Source organism: Octopus bimaculoides, chromosome 1 (assembly GCF_046866305.1).
Source record: "Octopus bimaculoides isolate indiv1 chromosome 1, ASM4686630v1, whole genome shotgun sequence".
In the NCBI taxonomy this organism is placed as follows: domain Eukaryota; kingdom Metazoa; phylum Mollusca; class Cephalopoda; order Octopoda; family Octopodidae; genus Octopus; species Octopus bimaculoides.
The window spans coordinates 195,533,024-195,559,028 of NC_142928.1; the positions used below are offsets into that span (position 1 = coordinate 195,533,024).

Sequence of the window (26,005 nt, forward strand, 5' to 3'; positions counted from 1 at the left end):
CAAAAAATACCAACAGAATAAGTACTAGGCTTACAAAGAATAAGCAGCTAACAAAGGATTGTATTGATGCACTCTATTTTGTCATCACAATAAGGTGAAAGAGAAACTTAAAATTGGTTGAACATTTCAAAGGGCATGGAAAAAGAGAGTGGGGTTGATATATGTTTGTGCGAAAATCTTTGGTGTCAACTATTCTAGGCGAAAGATGTTTTTCCAAACTACAAAAGGAGTCACAAGTGCAGCAGGTCACTCACACCAGCCACATCAAAAGATAAGTACGAAGTTGTTACCCGTTCAAATATGTTTGAGGCATATTCAAGCCTGTAAAAAAATGTTGAATGCCTGCGTTTTGAAGTGGTTATTTACTCTTCAGCCACAGAAACTGAGAAGGCAGACACTGTGAACTGACATGAGAAACAGGATCCCTCTTATGACATTCCCATGATTGCTCAGTGACTGGTTGTGCTGTTCAGCAGCTTGCTGTAAATAAAATACAGAGTGACAGCACTAAGCAGTGATGTATATAAATACAAATGCATGCCTCAAACATTGCTCTGTAACTTAGGTAACCATAACAAATTGGTTTGGTGCTTAGTCACTCCCCTAATAATAACTTGGCAACATTTTAGTCCGGTTAGAGAATCACTGTGAACTGACTCTGTGTATCTACACCTATTTATCTACAGCAAGAAATTTTCTCCACAACAAAATACAGGGAACAGCTTCCTTACGGATTCAAATATACTTCAAGCATATTTGAACTGGTAACAAGTTTGCATTTATACCCATCACTGCTTAGTGTTGTCAACCCATATTTTATTTAGGATGAGCCGCAGAATGACACAAGCAGTTATTGAATAATGACAGGAATATCATAAGAGGGACCTGTCTCTAGTGTCAGCCCTTCCAGTCTCTGCTGTTGAAGAGGAGATAACCACTCCAAAATGCATGCACCCCATGGTCTGGTTAGGGAGCACTGAGAGCTGACTCGGTGTATCTACACTTATTTGTCTAAACTCCACAACAAAATACTGTGAACAACTTCCTAACGGATTCAAATATACTTCAAGCATATTTGAACTGGTAACAAGTTTGTATTTATACACATCACTGCTTAGCACCGCACCCCAAAAAATAAGTATTCAGCATTAATAAATACAGTAGAATTCTATCACACATAATATAAAGTTTTAAAAAACTGTTAAACTAAATTTATTCAAGCAAATTAATGAACAAAATTTCCTCTTCTGAGACTTATTTAAATCTAAAAGCAAGGAACTCATTGCAATAGAATTAGTTCACTAAAATTTCATCTGGTTATTAGTAGGGAAGTGACTAAGCACTAAACCAATTTGCTATGGCTAAGGCATAGAGCATTGACCCATCCAGGAAGTGGTTAATCTCTCATCTGCCCTTAATGCCATGCAGTTGTATTGAGCAACTACGATAGTGGTGGTGGCAGTGGTGATGTTAGCAGCAGTGGAAGCACAACTTATTAAAAATATTGATAATCTCTTTCCTGAAAGGGGACAGATTTTATTTCATGTGTGTAAGGTGATATATGAGCAATTAATTGATAAAACCCACATGTCTACTACCTAATGACCCCTACACTCTTCCTTAAATAACATCAATTTTTTTTTTATCTGGGTTCAACTTCATCAATCTTAACAGCTTCCTGTTGAAGAAAATTAACTAATTAATATATATTTATATATAGGCCCCTACCATTGGAAACATACACTCTCTCTCTCTCTCTCTCTCTCACACTCACACTCACACACACACACACACACACACATATGAATATAAAACATAAAGGAATAGGAATTTGGAATCTGGACAGGTACCTTATGAGCATTCTGATATCATCCATGTCTCTGCGTGTATGTATGTATGGGTCTCTTCTATTTTTTTAATTATTATAAATCTTCCACTGAGGAGGGAGCTGGTTTCCAACAAAGATACAAGGCTCCATCTTTGGGATGTAGTGAACACAGACAAATTCACATTTGGAACTTGAAAAAAGTCTTGCATATTTTTACTGTTCCACTCACAGATTGGACTTGTAATGTACGAATCAGCCAGTCAATTTCTCTTTCTGAAAATGCCAGTTTATCCAGATTCTCCTTCAAGCGTTTACTAACAAAACCTAGTGCTCCGATTATTATCGGTATGAATAGGAATTCATAGTCTGGATATAGAAGCTGGAGGTTTTGAAGCAGTTGTCCATAGATATCTTCTTTTTCTTTGATTTTCAAAGAGATATTTATATCTGCAGGGCAGCTGACCTCTGTGATGGTACATACCTTTGCCCCTCTGTCCAAAACAACAATATCCAGTCTGTTATGTTTACATTTGACTGAAGTTTTGATGGCAACCTCACTAGTGCTGGTGCCATGTAAAAAGGTACCCAGTTACACTCTCTCAAGGGGTCGAAGTTGAGAAGGTTATCCTATTGAAGGAAGCATGAAGGCCCCTGATTTGTTGGATATGGTGGTCTGGCTCTCCTTCAGTTACAACAAGTGTTTCTGTTGACTCAGTCACTGGAACAGCCTCCTTGTGAAATTAATGTGCAAATGACTGAGCACTTCCACATACACATGTACCCTTAACATAGTAGTCATCAGGGAGATTCAGTGTGACACAGAACATGACAAGGCTGGTCCTTTCAAATTCAGATACAACTCATTTTTGTCAGATGAGTGAACTGGAGTCAGGGCTGGCTCAAGGTACCGGCAACTAAAGCAGTCACCCAAGGCACCGAGGAGGACATTACAAAGACAAGAAAATTTCCACGACCGTCAGCTTGTACACACTGAAGTTCAGCTTGCCTGGGGCACCAGCAACCCTAGGGCTGGTTCTGACTGGAGCAACATAAAATATATAGTCCTGCTCAAGGATACAACGTGCTGCTGGGAACCAAAATCACAACCTTATGATCGTGAGACAAATAAACTAATCGGTAGAGGTCATATGCCTTCACTAATGATAAATCCAAATGAAATTAGATAGCAATATTGGGGGGGGGGGGGGGGGGAGCACTTATGTACTTGATAAAATTCCACACAAACCAGAAAACTAATTATAGAAGGCATGCTGATATTGCAATACAATGCCAAAATGAACAAGCAAACACAAAACAAAAAGTAAACAAAAACTAGTAAAAAAAAACATAACAGTCATAAGACCTTTGGCAGGGAAGGTCAATGTGTATTTAGTCTGTAACAAATAGCATAAACGCCAAAATGTATTCAGTTCTTGAAAAGGAATCTGTGAAGGTCTAGAAATGTCAGAAACGGATTTGGGAATTTTATTGTTGCAAACCAAATGTAAAAGATTTATAAGAAAATAGGAAAAATATAAAAATATTGGTTTCGGGTTTATTACAGGGGAAAGCATAAGTTGATTACATTGACCTCCCCCACTACACAACTGGTACTTGTTTTATTGACCGCCAAAAGGATGAAAGGGAAAGTTGAGCTCAGTGGAATTTGAACTTGGAATGTAAAAACAGATAAAATGCCATTAAACATTTTGGCCGACGCAGTAACTATTAGAATATTTAAGACAAAACTTGAACATTAGAAAATTACTATTTTTAAATCTCACAATGAGAGATATTCAGCAACAATACTTTGGAGTAAAGATTGTTTGCCAACATAACATGGCAGTCCTGGTTTAGGATGAATGTTACTGTAATTCAGCCCCAGGAGACACATTCATCCTAAACCATGACTGCCATGTTATGTTGGAAAACAATCTTTACTCCAAAGTATTGTTGCTGAATATCTCTCATGAGATTTAAAAATAGTAATTTTTTAATTTATAGATCAGTGACTAGTTGTCACTTTGGAAACTATATATTTCGAACGGGAATTTGGCAGTGCCACCTCTAGCCGAACAATTATTCTGTGCTGATGAAGGGAAATAACCCGAAAATCGCGAGACACAGATATTGTTTTGAGCTGAGTGGAGGTGCTAGATTCCCTTGTTTGAAAATATAAGGACACAGATCGTGTTGTATAGCCAGCTGGAGACGATGTCTCCTGGGGCTAAATTACAGCAACATTCGTCCTAAACCAGGACTGCCATGTTATATTGGCAAACGATCTTCCCTACAAAACTTGAACATGTTTGCATATTTAATAATACACACACACATACACCACATATAAATATATATACCAATGTATATATGCATTTATATGTCTATAAACATATACATATGTATGCATATCAGCATCATAACAGCTATTTTCCATCCTGGCATGGGTTTGATAGGTTGACAGGAGCTTCAGTGTTCACAGATTCGCCAGTGTCCAAGATTTCCTTCATATATATAACATGTATATATATCATCATCATCATCATCATCGCTTAACGTCCGCTTTCCATGCTAGCATGGGTTGGACGATTTGACTGAGGACTGGTGAAACCGGATGGCAACACCAGGCTCCAGTCTAATTTGGCAGAGTTTCTACAGCTGGATGCCCTTCCTAACGCCAACCACTCAGAGAGTGTAGTGGGTGCTTTTACGTGTCACCCGCACGAAAACGGCCACGCTCGAAATGGTGTCTTTTATGTGCCACCCGCACAAGCCAGTCCAGGGGCACTGGCAACGATCTCGCTCGAAAATCCTACGGGAGCCAGTCAGGCAGTACTGGCAACGGCCACGCTCAAAATGGTGCATCTCATGTGCCACCCGCACAAGAACCAGTCCAGGGGCACTGGCAACGATCTTACTTGGCTTGCCGGGTCTTCTCACGCACAGCACATTTATATAATATATATATATATATATATATGGAGAGAGAGATTGTATACACAGAGCATTTTAGCGAAAGTCTTCTTCAACAAATTTTACATAATATTTTAAGAGAAAAGCTATGTGTGTGTCGTGTTAAAGTTCTGAAGATAGCGAATGTAAGCACCAAAGCTCTCTTGCAACACAGCAGACTGAGACAGGCAGGCCATAGATTTTATATGCAAAAAAAAAAAAAAAAATTTTAAAGCATGAACTCTTCAGAGAACATTATTTACATTTGACAGATATTTGTCCTCATCTTGTTTGTTGTTAACACAACGTTTAGGCTAATATACCCTCCAGCCTCATCAAGTTGTCTTGGGGAAATTTCGAACCTGGGTTCTCATTCCTAAGGTATTTTTCGATGCTGTTAGTATTATTATTATTATTATTATTATTCAGGTCAGTGCTTGGAATCAAACTTGGAATCTTAGGGTTAGTAGCCCGTGCTCTTAACCCCTACGCCATATAATAATAATAACATCGAAAAATACCTTAGGAATGAGAACCCAGGTTCGAAATTTCCCCAAGACACCTGATGAAGGCTGGAGCGTATATCAGCCGAAATGTTGTGTTAACAACAAACAAGATGAGGACAAAAATCCGTCAAATGTAAATAATGTAAATAATGTATATAATTCCTCATTTCTTAAATATAGAACTGTACTCTCCAGAGAAGTTTAAGTCTGAGAGAAGAGCTCCTTGCAACTGCTTTAAATCTGATCTGATGTAAAAGTAATATTCCTGTGGAAAATGGCAGAAAAAAAATGCAATTTATAAGGCAACACGAATAAAAAATATATTCAATGCATCCATTTTGAAAAAAATCACATTAAACACAAAAAGTTAGAACGAGATGCAAGGGAAGATAACTCCATAAATATTAATCCTTTCAAATGTTCAAGTTGCAAGTGAGTTTGTCTAATTAAGGCTGATCTTGTTAGCAACTCAACAAGAGATAAACATAAGCAAGCTGACAATAGATTATTGCCACCGGTAAGAAGATATGCCTGGCAGTTTGTATGGTTGTACACAATATCAACTTCTATTCTGTGTTGCATTTAACTGAGAAGAGACATTTATTTAACAGCTGCAAATCAACAACTAGGCTAAAAACTCCAGATTTGCTTTTCAATTGTGTGTGTGTGTGTGTGTGTGTGTGTGTGTGTGTGTGTGTGTGTGTGTGTGTGCATATATGTAAACATCTGTATGAGTATGTATAAGTTGTGTGTGTGTGTGAGTGTGAGAATGTGTGTACATGTATATATTTGTCTAAGTGCATAACTGTGTGTCTGTATGAGTGTGTATTTTCTTTATCTGCTCCATGGCCTCGTTAAGACCTCCAAGATTAGTGAGATTAACATGGTTAATGTGTGTGTGTGTGTGTGTGTGTGTGTGTGTGTGTGTGTGTGTGTGTGTGTGTGTGCATATATGTAAACATCTGTATGAGTATGTATAAGTTGTGTGTGTGTGTGAGAGTGTGAGAATGTGTGTACATGTATATATTTGTCTAAGTGCATAACTGTGTGTCTGTATGAGTGTGTATTTTCTTTATCTGCTCCATGGCCTCGTTAAGACCTCCAAGATTAGTGAGATTAACATGGTTAATGTGTGTGTGTGTGTGTGTGTGTGTGTGTGTGTGTGTGTGTGTGTGTGCATATATGTAAACATCTGTATGAGTATGTATAAGTTGTGTGTGTGTGTGAGTGTGAGAATGTGTGTACATGTATATATTTGTCTAAGTGCATAACTGTGTGTCTGTATGAGTGTGTATTTTCTTTATCTGCTCCATGGCCTCGTTAAGACCTCCAAGATTAGTGAGATTAACATGGTTAATGTGTGTGTGTGTGTGTGTGTGTGTGTGTGTGTGTGTGTTTTATGTGTGTGCAAATGTGTAGTGACTGGATGACTATTTTTGTGAAAATGTGAAACACACCATGCTAGTGATGAAGACCACCACATCATCTGCAATCAACTAAGACAGGTGCAACTGTAAGGGTTTCTATGACAACACTGTCATGTTTAACAGAAATGGCTGATGGGTGGCAGCAAGATTGACCAAACGAAACAGAAAAACAAAAGACATGCATGGAGAACATGGGGATAGGCCAAGCTAGGAGTAAAAGCAGCCATTGGCAAGTCTTGTTTTTGCTTTCTTTTTTATGTGTTTACCTAACTCCAGGAAATATCTCCATATAGCTCCAGCCATAACTGTAGACGGGTCTGATACAATAATCTGTTAGAATAACAAGACAGTTTTACAACAGAACTTTGAAAGGAAAATGATAAAAACAAAAACAAAAAAAAAACAAAGAAATAGAAGAAAGACAAAAGAAAAAGACAACAATACAAAACAAAATACAAAATAAAGGATTTCTTTACACAACTATAAGTAAGTGTGTTAAATGCGTTAATCCTTTTAATCCCAACCTGTCTGAAAATGCCCCTGTTCCTATGATACCTGCTTCCTGTTCTAAAGTGATCTAAGTTTAAAAAAACCTTCCATCAAAATTTCATGCTAATTCATGTTCTGAAGAGAAATATGAGAACTAAAGGGTTAAAGGGATCTAAATTAAAGCCTGCCCTCAACGTCGAATGTTAATTTATATTCCAGTTTAATAAGGATGGAGTCATTTTACTAAATTCTTCATCAGTTTTAAAATTAATTGAAACAAAGGAAAGTGTATTTCAACAGAAATATGAAAATGAAAGGGTTAATAGGTACAAAGACAGAGCTTGAGGGAACAAGCAGTGATGGTCTTTGTTGACTAAAACCGTCCGATGAAGTTTTAAATTTGAAATCTCTCTCTCTCTCTCATACAAAAGGACAGACCACAAACAAAATTTCTCTTTGCCCTGTTAATTTCATTTACTGTGTCATGTCTTAGGTAAATTAGTGGTGACATACTTAAACTGTTTTTAACCCTTTTGTTACCAACCCGGCTGAAACCGCCTCTGGCTCTGAAGTACATATGTCTTGTTTTCATAAGTTTTAAATTAAAATCTTCCACCAAACTTTAGTCACAATTTATGTTCCTAACACTAACTTAATGATAACCAAGTTATTTTACTAAATTCTTTGCTGTATTTAAAATTAATTGAAAGAAACACAAAAAATCTCAACAGAAATATAGTGACAAAAGGGTTAACAAATGATTAATTTAACCCTTTTCATACCAACCTGGTTGAAACCACCTCTGGCTCTGTAGTACAGCTGTCTTGTTTTCATATGGGGTTGCAGTCTAGGGAGTTAGGTGGCCAGATATTAGGGATAATGTGGCCACAGAAATTGTCTGACAGCCATGACTGGGTTCTCCTGTTTGTGTGGTGTGGTGCAGGGTCATGTTGCTAGACATAGGGTCTTCCGGTAACCACTCCCTTGACCCAGGGCAGCACTACCTCCTTCAGGCACTTGATGTAGGCCTCTGAGTTGAATTCGAGGCCATGTGGGAAGATGAATAGTGATCACTCCAAACATCATGATGTTGACTGGATATTTGATTTTTATCACTCTCGGTAGGTACGTTTGTACTGGGGCTTCCAACACTTCATATATTAAAGGTTTTTAGGGTTGCAGGACATAAAAAAGTTTGGAAACGACTGATCTTAAGAGAGCTTGTAGGTGGTCAGACAACCTGCTAGAAACAACTTACTGTCCTAAATAAGTGAAGAACAAAAAGATGGGATGGTTGATGGCTTTCTTGAAAGAGGTCAATCTCAAACTATCTGATGTGGCGTACAGGCAATTTTATTTTCCCAATGTGCTAGGGGCCTGTAATATTTCTTTGTAATATTAATTTATACTGGAAACAATGTATATAATGAATATAATAAAAGTTGACAATTTTTTTTTATCTTATATTTATTTTGTAAACAAATAATAGAATATTATACAAGCACCCACTACACTCTTGGAGTGGTTGGCGTTAGGAAGGGCATCCAGCTGTAGTAACTCTGCCAGATCAGATTGGAGTCTGGTGTAGCCATCTGGTTCGCCAGTCCCCAGTCAAACCGTCCAACCCATGCTAGCATGGAAAGCGGATGTTAAATGATGATGATGATATATATATATATATATATTGTATGTGTCTATATTTCTGCCCCCCACCACGTCACTTGACAACCGATGTTGTTTGTCCCGTAACTTAGCGGTTTAGCGAAAGATACCAAAATACTAGTCTTACAGAGAAAAAGCCTTTGGGTCAATTTGTTTGACTAAAGGCGGTGCTCTAGCATGGCCGCAGTCAAATGACTGAAACAAGTAAAAGAATAAAAGAATAAATAATTGTTGTTGTTGTCGTCGTCGTTGTTGAAGACCAATGACTTAGCAAGAATTTTAAAACACCAAACACAGTAAATAGTATTTCCTTTCATCCATTCCACATTCACAAGTTTAAATCCCACAGGGAAATGGTGGTGATTGTGATAGGGGTGGGGGTGAGATAAAATGATTTCCTGTTATATATTTGCATCATCATCGTTATTGTTTTAATGTCCACTTTTCTATGCTTGCATGGGTCAGATGGAATTCAATGAGGTAGATTTTCTATGGCTGGATGCCTTTCCTGTTGCTAACCTTCGAATATCTATTTCCCCATCAACAGACATGGTTTTTGCTGAATATTAGAAATGAACGACATTGCTTGTATGACAGTGACACTCATTTACAACTATCACAAATATGTACGATGATGATGATGATAAATGTGTATGTATATACATGTATGTATACATGTATGTATGTACCATTATCATTTAACGTCCCCTTCCCATGCTGGCATGGGTTTGACAGTTGGGAAAGAATGATCTAAGAGAGCTTGTAGGTGGTCAGACAACCTGCTAGAAACAACTTACTGACTTAAATAAGTGAGGAATAAAAAGATGGGATGGTTGATGGCTTGATTGCTTTTACTCACAGGTCTGTTCCACCATGGATGACCCAGGGCTAAACAACAGCAACAACAATGTTTACAATATTAAAAAAATAAATGGTGATGAGGATAGTCTTGGGATCCCCCAGCTGCCAATCCCAACAATCGTTTACAATGAAATTGTTGGCATCCAGGAAACAACATAAAATACTTCCTTCCAAATTGTAAACTATTCAACACAACTTCTGAGAGCCTCTACATGGTCACATGACCCGCTAGAAACAGCAGTTACATCTCCTTTAACCCTCTTTGTTACCATATTTCTGTTGAGATGTTCTGTGTTTCTTTCAATTAATTTTAAATATAACAAAGAATTTAGTAAAATAACTTAGTTATCATTCAGCTAGTGTTAGGAACATAAATTGTGACTAAGGTTTGGTGGAAGATTTTAATTGAGAACTTTTGAAAACAAGACATTTATGCTTCAGAGCCAGAGGTGGTTTTAGCCGGGTCAGTATGAAATGGGTTAAATTAATCATTTGTTAACCCTTTTTGTTACCATATTTCTGTTGAGATGCTTGTGTTTCGTTCAATTAATTTTAAATATAACAAAGAATTTAGTAAAACAACTACATTAAGGGTATGCATGTCTGTGGAGTACTCAGCCACTTATATGTTAATTTCATAATCAGGCTGTTCTGTTGGTCAGATCAGCAGGAAACCTTGTCTTCATAACTGATGGATTGACCATTTATCCATGTGTACGCACGTGTAATGGTTGTGTTCAAAACGTACAAGACATAAATAAAAACAGGAAAAACAAACAACAAAACACATAAACAATAAACAAACAAACAAATGCGGTGATAAACCAAGGTGTGGAAAACGAAACAAGATGAACAGTCGATGTCTGTGGTTAAATTTTGAAGTAAAGATTAGATATGAAGAAGTTGCTGTTTGTTTGAAAATATTGAAGAAAATATTTACTACATACCCTGAAATATTCAAAGAATATTTTGATGTTGTCTTTATCCTTTTGAAAAAACAGAGCCGAATGAGACACACAGACACACACACAAAGAAAGAGAGAGAGAGGACAGTGGAGCTGTTTGAGGAGAAAGTGTGTTGGTTCAGTGATATGGTTGAAGACAGCTGATAGAGGAAGATGAGATGACGTTGCATTTGAGAATGTGCACTTTATACTGCTGACACATACTAGTTTTGGGTTGGTCTAGAGGTAAGTGTATACGTGTGTATGTATGTGAGTATGTGTATGAAAAGTGATAGAGGAAGCAATAAGAAGGGAAGAGAGGGTGGGTTGGATGTCAAACGGCATGTTTCTAAGAGCACTTGTACTTCAACGTCCCAAACCGGCTACAAATGACCTTGTAAAAAAACTTGGTGTCAAAGAGACTTCGATACAACTGATCAGACAGCATTATCAACCCTAATCACTCGTTTAGTCCATTTGATATCAACCTGCCTGACACTTTCCTTGGTTTCTATGATACAAACTTCATATTTTAAATTGATCTTCATTTAAACCAGTGATTTTAAAACCATTCTTTCCCAATTAACCCCTTTGAGTCCTGTTTTAACTCAACTGGACCCCCACGGCCATTTAATATTGAAACATTCCAATTATATACTTGGGATTAAATATGATTATGGATTGTATAATAAAAAAAAATTGTCAAAATATTTTCTATAATGTAGAAGTGTAACAAATGTACTGCAGCTAAATTTTAACAAAACCTTATATGGACCCCTAAGGGCCATATGAACCTCAGATGAGAACCCTGGCTGAGTTGAAGCTTCCATCAAAATTTCGTTTGTGTTGGTATGGTCATGTACTGCGGATGGATGAGGAGAGCTGTGTGAAGAAGTGCCACTCCCAAACAGTGGAAGGAATCTGGGGGAGAGAGAAAGTCCCAGGAAGACATGGGATGAAGTGGTGAAGCATGACCTTCAAACGTTGGGCCTCACAGAGGCAATGACGAAAGACCGAGACCTCTGTAGATATACTGTGACTGCGAAGACCCGGCTAATAAAGTGAGTTCACAGCTGTAATCTACACCAGTGTCACATAACTCAGCCCACTCAAAAGTAACTTGGATCGTAGGGCAGCAAGCCATGCTTGAGGAGACCCATTGAGTCAAGGACATCAACATCAAAATGAAAATCAAATCAAATTACAATCAAATGGAAATTGTAGTTGTGACTGGCTCTCATGCTGGTGGCATGTAAAATGCACCATCCAATCGTGGCTGATGCCAGTGCCTCCTTGACTGGCTTCCGTGTCGGTGGCACGTAAAAAGCACCATCCAATCATGGCCAATGCCAGCTCCTCTGGCCCTCGTGCCGGTGGTACGTAAAAAGTACCCACCACACTCTCAGAGTGGTTGGCATTAGGAAAGGCATCCAGCTGCAGAAACACTGCCAGATCAGACTGGGGCCTGGGGCAGCCTCCTGGCTTCCCAGACCCCAGTTGAACCGTCCAACCCATGCCAGCATGGAAAATGGACGTTAAATGATGATGATGATTTCAAATAGCAGCCTAATGACAGATTTTTTTTTTAGGTAAATTTTTCCTTATTTTTCAAACTTAATCGAAATAAAAGCAAAATATTTCAGGAAATATGGGAACAAACAGGTTAACAACCAGTCTGGTGCTGTTGGAAGTTGAAGATATTACACACACACACACATACACACATACACACGCGCACACACACACCCACTCACACTCACACACATTCACACATACACAAACACATTCACCCACCAGCACACCCACTCACACACAAACATACACACTCACACACACACTCACACACACACACTCACTCACACACACACACTCACACAAACACACTCACTCACACATACACACACTCACACACTATAAGGCGGCGAGCTGGCAGAATGGTTAGGACGCCGGACGAAATGCTTAGCGGTATTTCGTCTGCCGCTACGTTCTGAGTTCAAATTCCGCCGAGGTCGACTTTGCCTTTCATCCTTTCGGGGTCGATTAAATAAGTACCAGTTGAACACTGAGGTCGATATAATCGACTTAATCCGTTTGTCTGTCTTTGTTTGTCCCCTATGTGTGTAGTAAAGAAATAACACTCACACTCACTCACACACACACACACACACTCACACATACACACACACATAGGGGCAGGAATGGCTGAGTGGTTAAGAAGCTTACCTGCCATCCACGAGGCTCCGTGTTCAATCCCACTGCGTGTCACTTTAGGCAAGTGTCTTCTACTGTAGCCTTGGGCTGACCAATGCCTTGTGAATGAGTTTGTGAAAGCCCAAAATATTTCTGTGTGTACTTTTGTATCCCCACCAGTTGACAACTGACGTTGGTTTGTTTACATCCCTGTAACTTCAGAGTTCAGCACAAGAGATTGGTTTACAGTGAAAGTAAAGTAGGGTGAACTTCCCAACCACATGGTTCCAGGTTCAGTCCCACTGCATGACACTTTGGGCAAGTGTCTTCAATTACAAGCCCAGACTGACTAGAATGTGTGTGTGTGTGTGTGTGTGTGTATGTGTGTGTGTGTGTGTGTGTGTGTGTGTGTGTGTGTGTGTGTGTGTGTGTGTGTGTGTGTGTGTGTGTGTGTGTGTGTACACCCTTGATTATACATCATGTTATGATTATAAATCTCGTAATATCTCGACTGACATACAAGAGATGTTTATTTCCAGTCTTCCATAGAAAACATGCCTGGCCTTGCTTGGAAACAGGAAGAGCATTTGGCCATAAAAAACTGTCTCAATAAATTCCAGCTGATCTATACAAGCATTGGAAAAGTGAACATTAAAATGACGTTGAGGAGGATTATATATATATATATATATATATATATATATATATATACGTATAAGAAGGGATGACCACTAAGTGGACATCTGATATGCTAGAAAGAGGTCATCAACGACCCAACCACAAAGAAAAATAATGGTCTCCAGAAAAAATTCAGCAAACACCTGAACATTTGTCTTGCCCGCTTATGTTCTGGTGTTTGTTGAATTTTTTCTAGAGAACATTTTTTTTTGTGGTTAGATCGTAAATGATCTCTTTCCAGCATATCGGATGTCCACTTAGTGGTCATCTCTTCTTATATGCATGTAATACAATTTTTCTGAATTTTCAGATTTTTTTGTATGCTAGTCCACTGGTTTTAAATCGATGTTAATTAAATTAATATTCAATTTATCACCCTCAGTATATAAATATATATATATGACGCATGCGTACGAACAACCATGCTACATGGCAGTGAAACATGGGCTGTAACTGCTGAGGACATACGTAAGCTCGCAAGGAATGAAGCCAGTATGCTCTGTTGGATGTGTAATGTCAATGTGAATACCCGTCAGAGTGTAAGTATCTTGAGAGAAAAGCTGAACATTAGAAGCATCAGTTGTGGCGTGCAAGAGAGACGATTGCGCTGGTATGGACATGTGGTGAGAATGGAGGAGGATAGCTGCGTGAAAAAGTGCCACACCCTAACAGTTGAGGGAACCCGTGGAAGAGGTAGGCCCAGGAAGACCTGGGCTGAGGTGGTGAGGCAAGACCTTCGTACATTGGGCCTCACCGAGGCGATGACTACTGACCGAGACCTTTGGAAATGTGCTGTGCGTGAGAAGACCCGGCAAGCCAAGTAAGATCGTTGCCAGTGCCCCTGGACTGGTTCTTGTGCGGGTGGCACATGAGATGCACCATTTTGAGCATGGCCATTGCCAGTACCGCCTGACTGGCTCCCGTAGGATTTTCGAGCGAGATCGTTGCCAGTGCCCCTGGACTGGCTTGTGCGGGTGGCACATAAAAGACACCATTTCGAGCGTGGCCGTTTTCGTGCGGGTGACACGTAAAAGCACCCACTACACTCTCTGAGTGGTTGGCGTTAGGAAGGGCATCCAGCTGTAGAAACTCTGCCAAATCAGACTGGAGCCTGGTCTTGCCATCCGGTTTCACCAGTCCTCAGTCAAATCGTCCAACCCATGCTAGCATGGAAAGCGGACGTTAAACGATGATGATGATGATGATATATATATATATATATATTGATTTGATGTACGAATTTTCGTCATCACTGTTATATCTGAACTGTCATAATATCAAACATTCCTGATGTTCTCTTATTAATCTCCAACTGTGTATCATCAACAAGCTCTCCACGATATCTATTCAATAATTCTTAAGGCCTCTACACTATGACTGCGCATATGTGCGTGTTTATCATTAACACCTTAGAACATTCTTCGTCTACCTACAGCTGTAAATAAGCTTCTGATAAATCCAATTTAGAAAAGAGTTTGCCCCCATTAAACTTGGCAATGGTTAGTTATAAGTTTTCAGACATTCATTAAATCCTATCAGAAAATCGGTGCAAACCCTTATTTTCTTTTTCTTTTTTATGTACTCATTTGGTGCTGCCCATTCTGAATAGGCTAATTTTTGTATTACGCCAATATTCTCAAGTTTTTTCAATTCTTTTTTCACTTGATTCAGTTCCACAAAAGGCACAGCTCTCTTCGGCTTAAAAACCAGAACGGCATTTTCTTTCAGTTGGAATTTCACTTTTATTTTCGTACACCAAGTCAATCCAAAAATAACATGAGAATATAATTTTTTAAATTTCATTTTTAACTTCTCAGATTCCTTGTTCGGACTGGCATGCGACACATTCCCATTATTACAGAAAATACTTACGGGAAAATTCCACAAATTAAATATCTCCATCCAATCTGAACCAAACAGATTCATGGTATTTTCTGATATGTAGACCTTCGCTTTGAACGTCTTCCCATGAAATGTTACATCTGGCCTCAATTCGCCCAGGAATCAAACTTGCTGTCCAGAGACTCCTCAAGCTATTTGCTTTGTTTTCTTGAATGTAGATCTTGCAATTTTCTTCCAAGTTTCAGTATTTATTATTAAAATATTGCTCCCTTGTGCGTACATTATTAATTTTTGCAGATACCAATTTTCATTTTTTTGTCTCACTTTCCATTTTCATTGAAAACACTTTATTTGTTTTTCTGTTCGGCCCTTTTCTTTTTTGCCCAACACTGCAACTGTTTATGCCCCATTTTACCACAAACAAAACATTCTTTATTCCTAAAAGGGCAGTCCCTTTTGCAGTGCATCTCGCCACAACCAAAACATGGTTTGGGCCTTGTTTGATTTATTTTTTTTGTTTTGTCATTGGTCAACAAGCCTGTACATTTATTTTATTATTTTCAATTTTTTCAGTATCCTGACATAGGTTAATAATACGGTGACATTCTTCTGCCACTTTTTGCAAGATTAATTCAATGTCTTGTGTCAATTTTGTTAATATTCTTACTCGTATTTCTGCATCCTCACTTGCAATTAAGTCCTTTGATAAATATCAAACATTTAAACATATTTGGGGACAACTTTCCTAACTTGAATTTTTCGCATGCTTTGTTTACAATTCCTGTATATGTAACAAAGTCATCATTTTCATTTTTTTTTTGTAAATTTAACCATTCCCAACATACGTTGAATAGCGAGCTCTTTTCACCAAATATATTAGTTAATATTTTAATTGTATCTTCAAAACAAATTTCTGATGGCTTTTTTGGTAGCATAAAATTGCAGTATTTCTCCTGCTCTGATGGAGTTAGTTTACGCAAAAGAAGTCTTACCTTCTTTCCGTTTGTTCAGCCTTTGCACTCCTCTTTGAATATTTCTTTATACCTTCTATAGTATGAAGAAAATGTGATCCCATCTTCAGAATTATACAGGAATTCTTCAATGGAGTTGGCTACTCCATTTGCCGAATAGGACGCCGCTGCATTCTTGGATTGAAGCAATAACTCCATCAACTGTTGCTTTAGCTGTTGTTGTTGTTGTTGTTGCTGTTCATGGTTTTCTTGCTGCTGTTGTAACAGCTGCCACTGCAACTGTTGTTGTTGCTTCACAATGGAAGCTAGTAGGTCTTCCATTTCGACACTCCTACAGGCGTTTGTAATCTCATTACCACTGTTATAACGACACCATCATACAGTGGGAAGTATCCTCGTCGCCACTGATATAACATACAACTTCTCATCATCACTGTTATATCTGAACTCTCATAATATCAAATGTCCCTGATGTTCTCTTATTACTCTCCAACTGTGTATCTTCAACAAGCACTCCACAGTGTCTCTATTCAATAATTCCTACGACCTGTACTCTATGACTGCGCATATAACACTCTTTCCAGATTGTTCTGCACCTGCTCATTTATACTAACTAGCATAGTTCACTTAGCCAATCACGGGGGTGTACAGATTCCTCATAGAAAATATATATATATATATATATATATATATATATATATATATATATATATACATATACACTCGACAGAGTGTAAGTACCTTGAGAGAAAAGTCGGACCTAAGAAGCATCAGTTGTGGTGTGCAAGAGAGACGATTGCGCTGGTTTGGTCATGTGGTGAGAATGGATGAGGATAGCTGTGGAAGAGGTAGGCCTAACGGTTGAGGGAACCTGTGGAAGAGGTAGGCCCAGGAAGACCTGGGATGAGGTGGTGAAGCACGACCTTCGAACATTAGGCCTCACCAAGGCAATGACTTCTGACCAAGACCTTTGGAAATATGTTGTGCATGAGAAGACCTGGCAAGCCAAGTGAGACCATAATCTGAGGCCTCTGCCAGGGGTGTAGCCAGCCCGCTTATGCATACCTTTCCTTCATTGGACACTAAACTCTGCTTGCGAAGACCTGTTGAGGCAAGTGAAATCGAAATCGAACCAAATTCGACAACTGGCACCCATGCCAACCTCTCTTTCATTGGACACTAAACTCGGCTTGCGAAGACCTATTGGGGCAAGTGAAATCGAAATCGTGATGGCATCTGTACCAACGGAGTGCTAAGAGCACCGTCCAAGCGCGATCATTGCCAGAGCAGTTGTCTGGCTTCTGTGTAAGTGGCCCGTAAATAGCACCATTTGAGCGTGATCATTACCAGCATCACCTTACTGGCACTTGTGCCGGTGGAACGTGAACAAAACATTCGAGCAAGGTCGTTGCCAGTGCTGCTGGACTGACTCCTGTGCAGGTGGCACGTAAAAACACCATTTGAGCATGGCTGTTACCAGTACCGCGTGACTGGCTCTCGTGCCGGTAACACGTAAAAGCACCCACTACACTCTTGGAGTGGTTGGCATTAGGAAGGGCATCCAGCTGTAGAAACTTTGCCAGATCAGATTGGAGCCTGGTGTAACCATCCAGTTCACCAGTCCTCAGTCAAATCGTCCAACCCATGCTAGCATGGAAAGCAAACATTAAATGATGATGATGATGATATATATACATATACACACATACATAAACACATTGTTAAAAGTGTGAAATTGTTATGACTTTTAGATGAGGGGCGAGCACATCCACATCTTGCGAGTGATTTTTTAATGTGTGCCTTTGTTGTTCTGTGCAACATTTCATGCTTGTATTTATATGTATGTGTATATACGTGTGTGTATATATGTATATACACATGTAATTCCTACCAAATGAGTTGAGTGCCATTTTCTTTTGTTTATCCACTAGTATTTTTGTGCTCATGTCAATATATAATCTCGTTTGTCATTAACTTACTTTGATAGTGAATTGAAGATAAGACTTATTTCTTGCACCACCACCACCACCACCTCCCAACCAATCTCAACCCCACCCCCACTCCCAGTGGTCTAATCAGACGTTTGGCCAGTGAAATATGTTGAAGTTGTGTATTAAAGGAGAGACAGATAAAGACCAGTTGACAAACAGATTAACAGGATGTGATTAGTGAGAGAGAGAGAGAGAGAGAGAGAGAGATAGAGAGAGAAAGAGAGAGAGAGAGAGAGAGAGAGAGAGAGAGATATGATTAAATACATGTTTCACCAAGATACTTTGTGTGTGTGTGTGTGTGTGGTGTGTGTCAGCCTGACAGGGTCTGTATATCTCAGAAGCTGTAACCAGAGTCTTAGTTGTTAAGCCTGGTTCCATGTGTAGAGAAGACCTGTTATTGCTAACGTTCTTTCTAACAACAACCTTGGACACCCTTTTTCAATTTCGTATATTTAACACTCGAGAAAACGCTTATAAAATCAACAATCAACACAGAACCCATGACTGTATTTATTCTTTTACTCGCTTCAGTTATTTGACTGTGGCCATTCTGGAGCACCGCCTTTAGTCGAACAAATCAACCCCAGGATTTATTCTTTGTAGGCCTAATACTTATTCTATTGGTCTCTTTTGCCAAACAGTTAAGTTACAGGGATGTAAACACACTGACATTAGTCATTAAGTGATGGTGGGGGGACAAATACAAATATAGACATATATATATATATATATATATATATATATACACACAGGCTTCTTTCAGTTTCCGTCTACCAAATCCACTCACAAGGCTTTGGTCGGCCTGAGGCTATAGAAGACACTTGCCTAAGGTGCCATGCAGTGGGGCTGAACCCAGAACCTTGTGGTTGGGAAGCAAGCTACTTACCACACAGCTACTCCTACGCCTTTGTAGATTTTTTTCTTTCATCTTTTACTTGTTTCTGTCACTAGGCAATGGCCATGCTGGGGCACCATCTTGAAGTCGATCACTTTCTTTTGCCTAACCACTAAGTTACAGGGGTGTAAATAAACCAATACTGGTTGTCAAGTTGTGGTGGGAGACAAACACAAAGACACGCGTCAGCACACACACACATGATGGGCTTCTTTGAGATTCTTGCTCATAATGCTTTTGGTCAGCCAGATTCACTTACCCAAGGTGCCACACACACATGCACATATATATATATATATATATATATATATCACATGACCCCATGACCAATCAGGCTATCAGATGTTATACATCACTGGTCACAATGCACTTTGCATTGTTTAAGCCTTGATTGGATCAACACGAACCCACATTGTTGTAACCGACAGAGCGCCACAACAACAATGTGTAGCACGCGAAACAGCTGTTAGCCTAAGGATCACAAGTGGTTAAGTAAAAATATTCATCTCTCATTCCTCCAGACTCTTTTCAATTTATAAACTCCTCATATGTCAATAATTATTTTAATTATTATATAATAAATTTACAAGGTTACTTTTGTTGTTATTGTAATTATTTTAACTAGGGCTGTGGAGTTGGAGTCATGGAGTCGGAAACAATTAAGGGGTAAGTGGAGTCAGAATTGGTAAAACTATACTGACTCCGACTCACAATATTTTTATTCTTTAATATAAACCAGTTATAACATACAGGCCTCTTCAAAGTACAAGCGTATGCATATGCTTTATGAGATATGTAGATCTCAATCACTTGATTATATAAAGAGGAGTCGGAGGTGCCAATAGTAGAGGAATCAGAGTACGAGTCGAAGTTTTTTGTTTCGACTCCACAGCCCTGGTTATCCCTAATGAGGCAGAAACCATAACAATCCTATTTTTTTAGGTGTATTGAGTACTAAATTATCTAATTTGTTCTTCTTTGAAGATGGTACAGTGTCATTACATGACCATTAGCTATTATTTCTAGCAGAAGACGTAGTTAAGAAGCTTACCTTAAACAATTCACCAGTTTTCAATTAAACCTGCAAAATAATATAAGAAATATATGAGTATGTGCGTGAATTTGTGTGTAGATGTATGTGTATGTGTGTGTGTGTACATATATATATATATATATATATATATATATATATATATATATATATATATATATAGTGAAGGCACATGGCTCAGGGGTTAGAATATCAGGCTTACAATCATGTGGTAGTGAGTTCAATTTGCAGACAAGGCTGTGTGTTGTGTTCTTGAGCAAGACACTTTATTTCATGTTACTCCAATTCACTCAGCTGTAGAAATGAGTCGCAATGTCACAGGTGCTGAACTGTATCGGCCCCTTTGCCTTTCCCTTGGATAACACTGGTGGCGTGGAGAGGGGAGGTTGGTATGCATGGGCGACTGCTGGTCTTCCATGAAGGACCTTGTCCAGACTTGTGCCTCGGCGGGGAACTTTTTAAGTGCAATCCCACGATCATACATGACTGAAGGGGGTCTTTACCCTACACACACAAACACATATACAAGACCTGTCCATAGTAGAAGAGTTACAGCCACACATCCAGGTGAAGAGAATCAGCCCGCATGTATGTATGTATGTATGTATGTATGTATAAGAAGTGGGATCTTTTTTAAAACGGGGGCCACATTTTTCATTAACGAAACACTTTGACACTTGGAACACTGGTAGAATGTGTCATATAAAACATCTTTTTCTCTTAGTCTTCTTTAAAAAAAAAGAAATCCCTAAGTTATTCCATGTTAAAGTTGTCGTATTTCTGTAATTTCAACCAATCACTGACGTCCATTCAGCCGATATACATTAAGTGCCGACTACATAAACAAACGATTCTGAAACAATTAACCCTAACCCTAACCCTAGGGTTAGGGTTCGGGTTAAAGCATATTTAAAATGAAAAAAGCAAATAAAACGAAGAATCGTTTGTTTATGTAGTCGGCACTTAATGTATATCAGCTGAATGGACGTCAGTGATTGGTTGAAATTATCGAAATAAGACAATTTTTTACATGAAATAAATTCGAATACAAAAATATTTTTCTGTTCTATAACACAAAATAGATAAGTATACGAAGTTTGAAAGTCTTTCCGTACCAAAAACACTACGTAAAACATTAATGAAAAATGTGGCCCTCGTTTTAAAAAAGATCCGAGAAGTGTTCTTCATTTCCAGTGTTTCCATGGAAAACATGCCTGGCCATGAAGTAATATTACTTGGCTTAGAAACAGAGGAGGGTTAGTGAGAGGAGGGGCATAGAAACAGATGATGATGATGATGCATGTGTGTGTGTGTGTGTGTGTGTGTGTATCGGTGCAAAATAAACACACATATTTCACAAGGCATACAGGATATTTTGTGCAAAGCATTTGTCACCGAGAGTGATCTATAATTAAAACTAATTGAAAACTTAATTAGATCTATGTCAAAAGCCTGCATAAATGGAAATTAATAGAACCCACAAAATACAAATACAAAGATTTTGCATGCGTGCATAAAACATTAATAAGCATAGAGAGAAAGAGAGAGAGAGAGAGAGAGAGAGAGAGAGCAAAGGAAAGAATGAGTGAGAGCAAATGGAACGAATGACAAGAGAGAGAGAGAGAGAGAGAGAGAGAGAAAGAGAGAGAGAGAGTGTGTGTGTGTGTGTGTGTGTGTGTGTGTGTGTGTGTGTGTGTGTGTGTGTGTGTGTGTGTGTGTGTGTAGATATCAAATTTATTTATGTATTTCATCTGACTTCTTCAGCTATGATTATACATCCGCTTCAAAGGTATAAAGCATAAATGTCGGTTGTTATATAATGATAAATAATTACAGTACACACACCACCGTCATCCTCATCATTTAACCTCCGCTTTCCATGCTGGCAAGGGTTGGCTGAAATTTGCTGAGGCAGATTTTCTATTGGCTGGATGTCCTTCTGTTGCAAACATTTACTTGTTTCCAAGAAAGATAAAATTTTCCCCATGCTCACATGTTTTCATGGAAAATTGAAAACGGAGGCCACTGCTTGCACAACAGCGACACTCAAACTATCACGTGATGTCAAGACAATGAAAGAGTACTTTGAATATAACAATAGATTAATTTTAAATATAAAATAACTTAGTTAACATTAAGCTTGTGTTAGGAACATAAATTGTGACTAAGGTTTGGTGGAAGATTTTAATTCAAAACTTATGAAAACAAGACATTTGTACAACAGATCTACAGGCGGTTTCAGCCAGGTTGGTAACGAAAGGGTTAAGAATTGTTTCTCTATTATATATTTTAACCCTTTTGTTCCCATATTTCTGTTGAGATGCTCTGTGTTTCTTTCAATTAATTCTAAATATAACAAAGAATTTAGTAAAATAACTTAGTTGTCATTAAACTAGTGTTAGGAACATAAATTGTGACTAAGGTTTGGTGGAAGATTTTAATTCAAAACTTATGAAAACAAGACATTTGTACAACAGATCTACAGGCGGTTTCAGCCAGGTTGGTAACGAAAGGGTTAAAAATTGTTTCTCTATTATATATTTTTACCCTTTTGTTCCCATATTTCTGTTGAGATGCTCTGTGTTTCTTTCAATTAATTCTAAATATAACAAAGAATTTAGTAAAATAACTTAGTTATCATTAAACTAGTGTTAGGAACATAAATTGTGACTAAGGTTTGGTGGAAGATTTTAATTCAAAACTTATGAAAACAAGACATTTGTACTCAGAGCCAGAGGTGGTTTCAGCCGGGTTGGTAATGAAAAGGTTAAATACTGAAGCATTGTGTGATGGGGCATAAGTTCATAAAGGTAAAAACCTTGTCAATCACAAAACTGAACTGTGTTTGTCCCCCACTGAGAGACAACAGGGTTGAAATTCACTTCAAATGGGTGAACATTCATACAAAATCCTGTTAAGACATGTCACCAGAACTTCTAAATAGCAAAAAAAAAAAGTTGACTTAAAACTTCACCCTTTTAAAACTGGATGAAATAATTGTTGAAGAGTTAAATATTGAGTGATATTTGGTTATGAACCTTTAAGTTTTGAGTTCATTTCCTACTGAGATCACCATTTTGTTTCTTAATCTACCACAGAAGGATGAAAGATAAAGTACCAGTTGAATACTGGGGTTGATTTGTGGGTCGGTTGGTTGGCTGGGTTTTCCAGTCTCATTTTACATCACACATAAAGAAAGAAAAGGGGCAAGAGTAGTAGATAGAGAGGGTTAACATGAAAGGTCCAAGGTAAGTGCACATACTAAGCTTTATGGCAGGCAATGAGTAAGAGAATGCTGGACACTCACACATGCATGCACGCACACACATACATGCATACACACAGTGAGACAGAGTAATAGAGACAGGGAGAAGTGAGAGTGAAAAAGAGAGAGTTAACATAAGCGGTACAAGATGAGTGCACATACTAGGCTTGGTGGCATGTAATGAGTAAAGGAATACCATATACCAAAGTGGACAGTACTGCCCCACTGGGTGATGGCGTGGAAAGATCCAGAAAATCAGGGCGGTAATGGGGGTGACCAAAACGGGGCAATGGATGTAAAAAAAAAACAAAGAAAATAAAGGGTTAATTAGATTCAGTTTTATTTGTGAAATACTGTTGTTTTGAAATTTGCTGTAGAAAACGGTCTCTGTCTGTGATGAGTGGTGGGGGTGGGGCACTAGGAATGTGACCCTAGAATCAAGGGGGCAGCAGCCTGAACAAATTTGGTACCCACTGCCATACACAATGAAAGAGAAAGAATCCTAGAGACAGAGGAAGAGGAGAGGGAATCAATGACACTAATTATACAAACAAGAAATTTGTTTCATTCAATTTTATTCTATGGTGACAAATATTATTCTTTTGAAAATTGGTATCCATTTTATGATTTTGTCTAAACATTAGAAGCATCAGTTGTGGTGTGCAAGAGAGACGATTGCGCTGGTATGGACATGTGGTGAGAATGGATGAGGATAGCTGCGTGAAAAAGTGCCACACCCTAACAGTTGAGGGAACCCGTGGAAGAGGTAGGCCCAGGAAGACCTGGGCTGAGGTGGTGAGACAAGACCTTCGTACATTGGGCCTCACCGAGGCGATGACTACTGACCGAGACCTTTGGAAATGTGCTGTGCGTGAGAAGACCCGGCAAGCCAAGTAAGATCGTTGCCAGTGCCCCTGGACTGGCTCTTGTGCGGGTGGCACATGAGATGCACCATTTTGAGCGTGGCCGTTGCCAGTACCGCCTGACTGGCTCCCGTAGGATTTTTGAGTGAGATCGTTGCCAGTGCCCCTGGACTGGCTTGTGCGGGTGGCACATAAAAGACACCATTTCGAGAGTGGCCGTTTTCGTGCGGGTGACACGTAAAAGCACCCACTACACTCTCTGAGTGGTTGGCGTTAGGAAGGGCATCCAGCTGTAGAAACTCTGCCAAATTAGATTGGAGCCTGGTGTTGCCATCCGGTTTCACCAGTCCTCAGTCAAATCGTCCAACCCATGCTAGCATGGAAAGTGGACGTTAAACGATGATGATGATGATGATGATGACTAAGAAATTTGATAAAAGTTAGACCATTATTACTGTAACTGGCACTTCATCTGACAACCAGGGTTCCCGTTGATTCGGATCAACAGAACAGCCTGCTCGTAGAATTAACATGCAAGTGGCTGAGCACTCCACGTGTACCGTTTTCTCAGGGAGATTCAATATAACAGAGAATGTGAGGAGGTTAGATCCTTTGAAATACAGGTACTACTCATTTCTACCAGCTGAATGGACTGGAGCAACGTGAAATAAAGTGTCTTGCTCAAGGACACAACATACCCCCTAGGAATCGAACTCACAACCTTACAATCAAGAGCCGTAAGCCCAAACCACTAAGCAATGTCTGCCATTTACTGCAGCCCTGGTCATCACTTCTACTCTTGACATTTTGGCCATGCTGTCCTCGATATTCTCCTTAAAAACCACATTTCACAGCTCTCCAAACATCTCATTCATGATGTTATAGACCATACCCCACTTCCAATCATTAACACAGGGTAGACATAGCAGTTCAATAAATGGATCCTGGTCTTCATGTTCAGAGTATGGTTTCTCAAGATGTTAACCAATTTTGAGAATGCAAATTTCGCCAGCACCATTTGCCTTTTGATCTCCTCCACACATCTTGCATCTTCTGTGATCAAAGTCTAGAGGTAGTTGAAGAATGATACCTGCTCAATGATTTGATAGTTTGCTTTCAGCAAGCCCTTTGGGATTCCCTTCACCAGCATAGACTCTGTCTTCTTGCAATTTATGAACAGACCCTTCCTCTCTCTTTCTCTAACCATTACAGCCAGAAGTCTCTGAAGTTCCTTTTCTGATTCTGTAAGTCAGACTGTGTCATCTGCATATCTTACGTTTGTGACATTTCTACTATATTTCCTGATATTTCGCATGGAGAAAAAAGCATAATGCCAACGACACCCATTACATGACAATTGATACTAGTACAGCAGAGCCTCACAGTACGAGTGCCCCATTGTACAAGTAATTTGCTGGAGAAGATTTGTGTGAACTTTTGTCTTGAAGTACAAGCGGAAATCCGCAGTTCAAGCATGCAAATTGTCCTATCTTTAAGATAATTCATCTTTAAGATAATAATTTACATACTTCTCTTGCATTCTCTTTTTTTTTTATAATTGTCATTTTACTTGTAACTACACCTTTTCTG

At 38.9% G+C, this 26,005-nt stretch overlaps 1 protein-coding gene across 3 annotated transcripts in view; it reads right to left on the minus strand.

Moving 5' to 3' along the window:
- The window catches only part of LOC106869904 (uncharacterized), a 110,668-nt gene that overhangs the window by 29,129 nt on the left and 55,534 nt on the right, over positions 1-26,005 (minus strand). Inside the window, exons 2-3 of one of the 3 annotated variants that reach the window (XM_014915832.3) lie at positions 20,288-20,317; positions 6,980-7,043 (exon numbers count right to left, since the gene is read on the minus strand). In XM_014915832.3, coding sequence (XP_014771318.1) covers positions 6,980-7,016 — 37 coding nt within the window. In that variant the 5' untranslated portion in view covers positions 7,017-7,043; positions 20,288-20,317. Of the gene's footprint in view, positions 1-6,979; positions 7,044-10,672; positions 10,813-20,287; positions 20,318-26,005 lie in introns of those variants that run through there. The other 2 variants (XM_014915834.3, XM_014915835.3) reach the window with 2 other exon arrangements.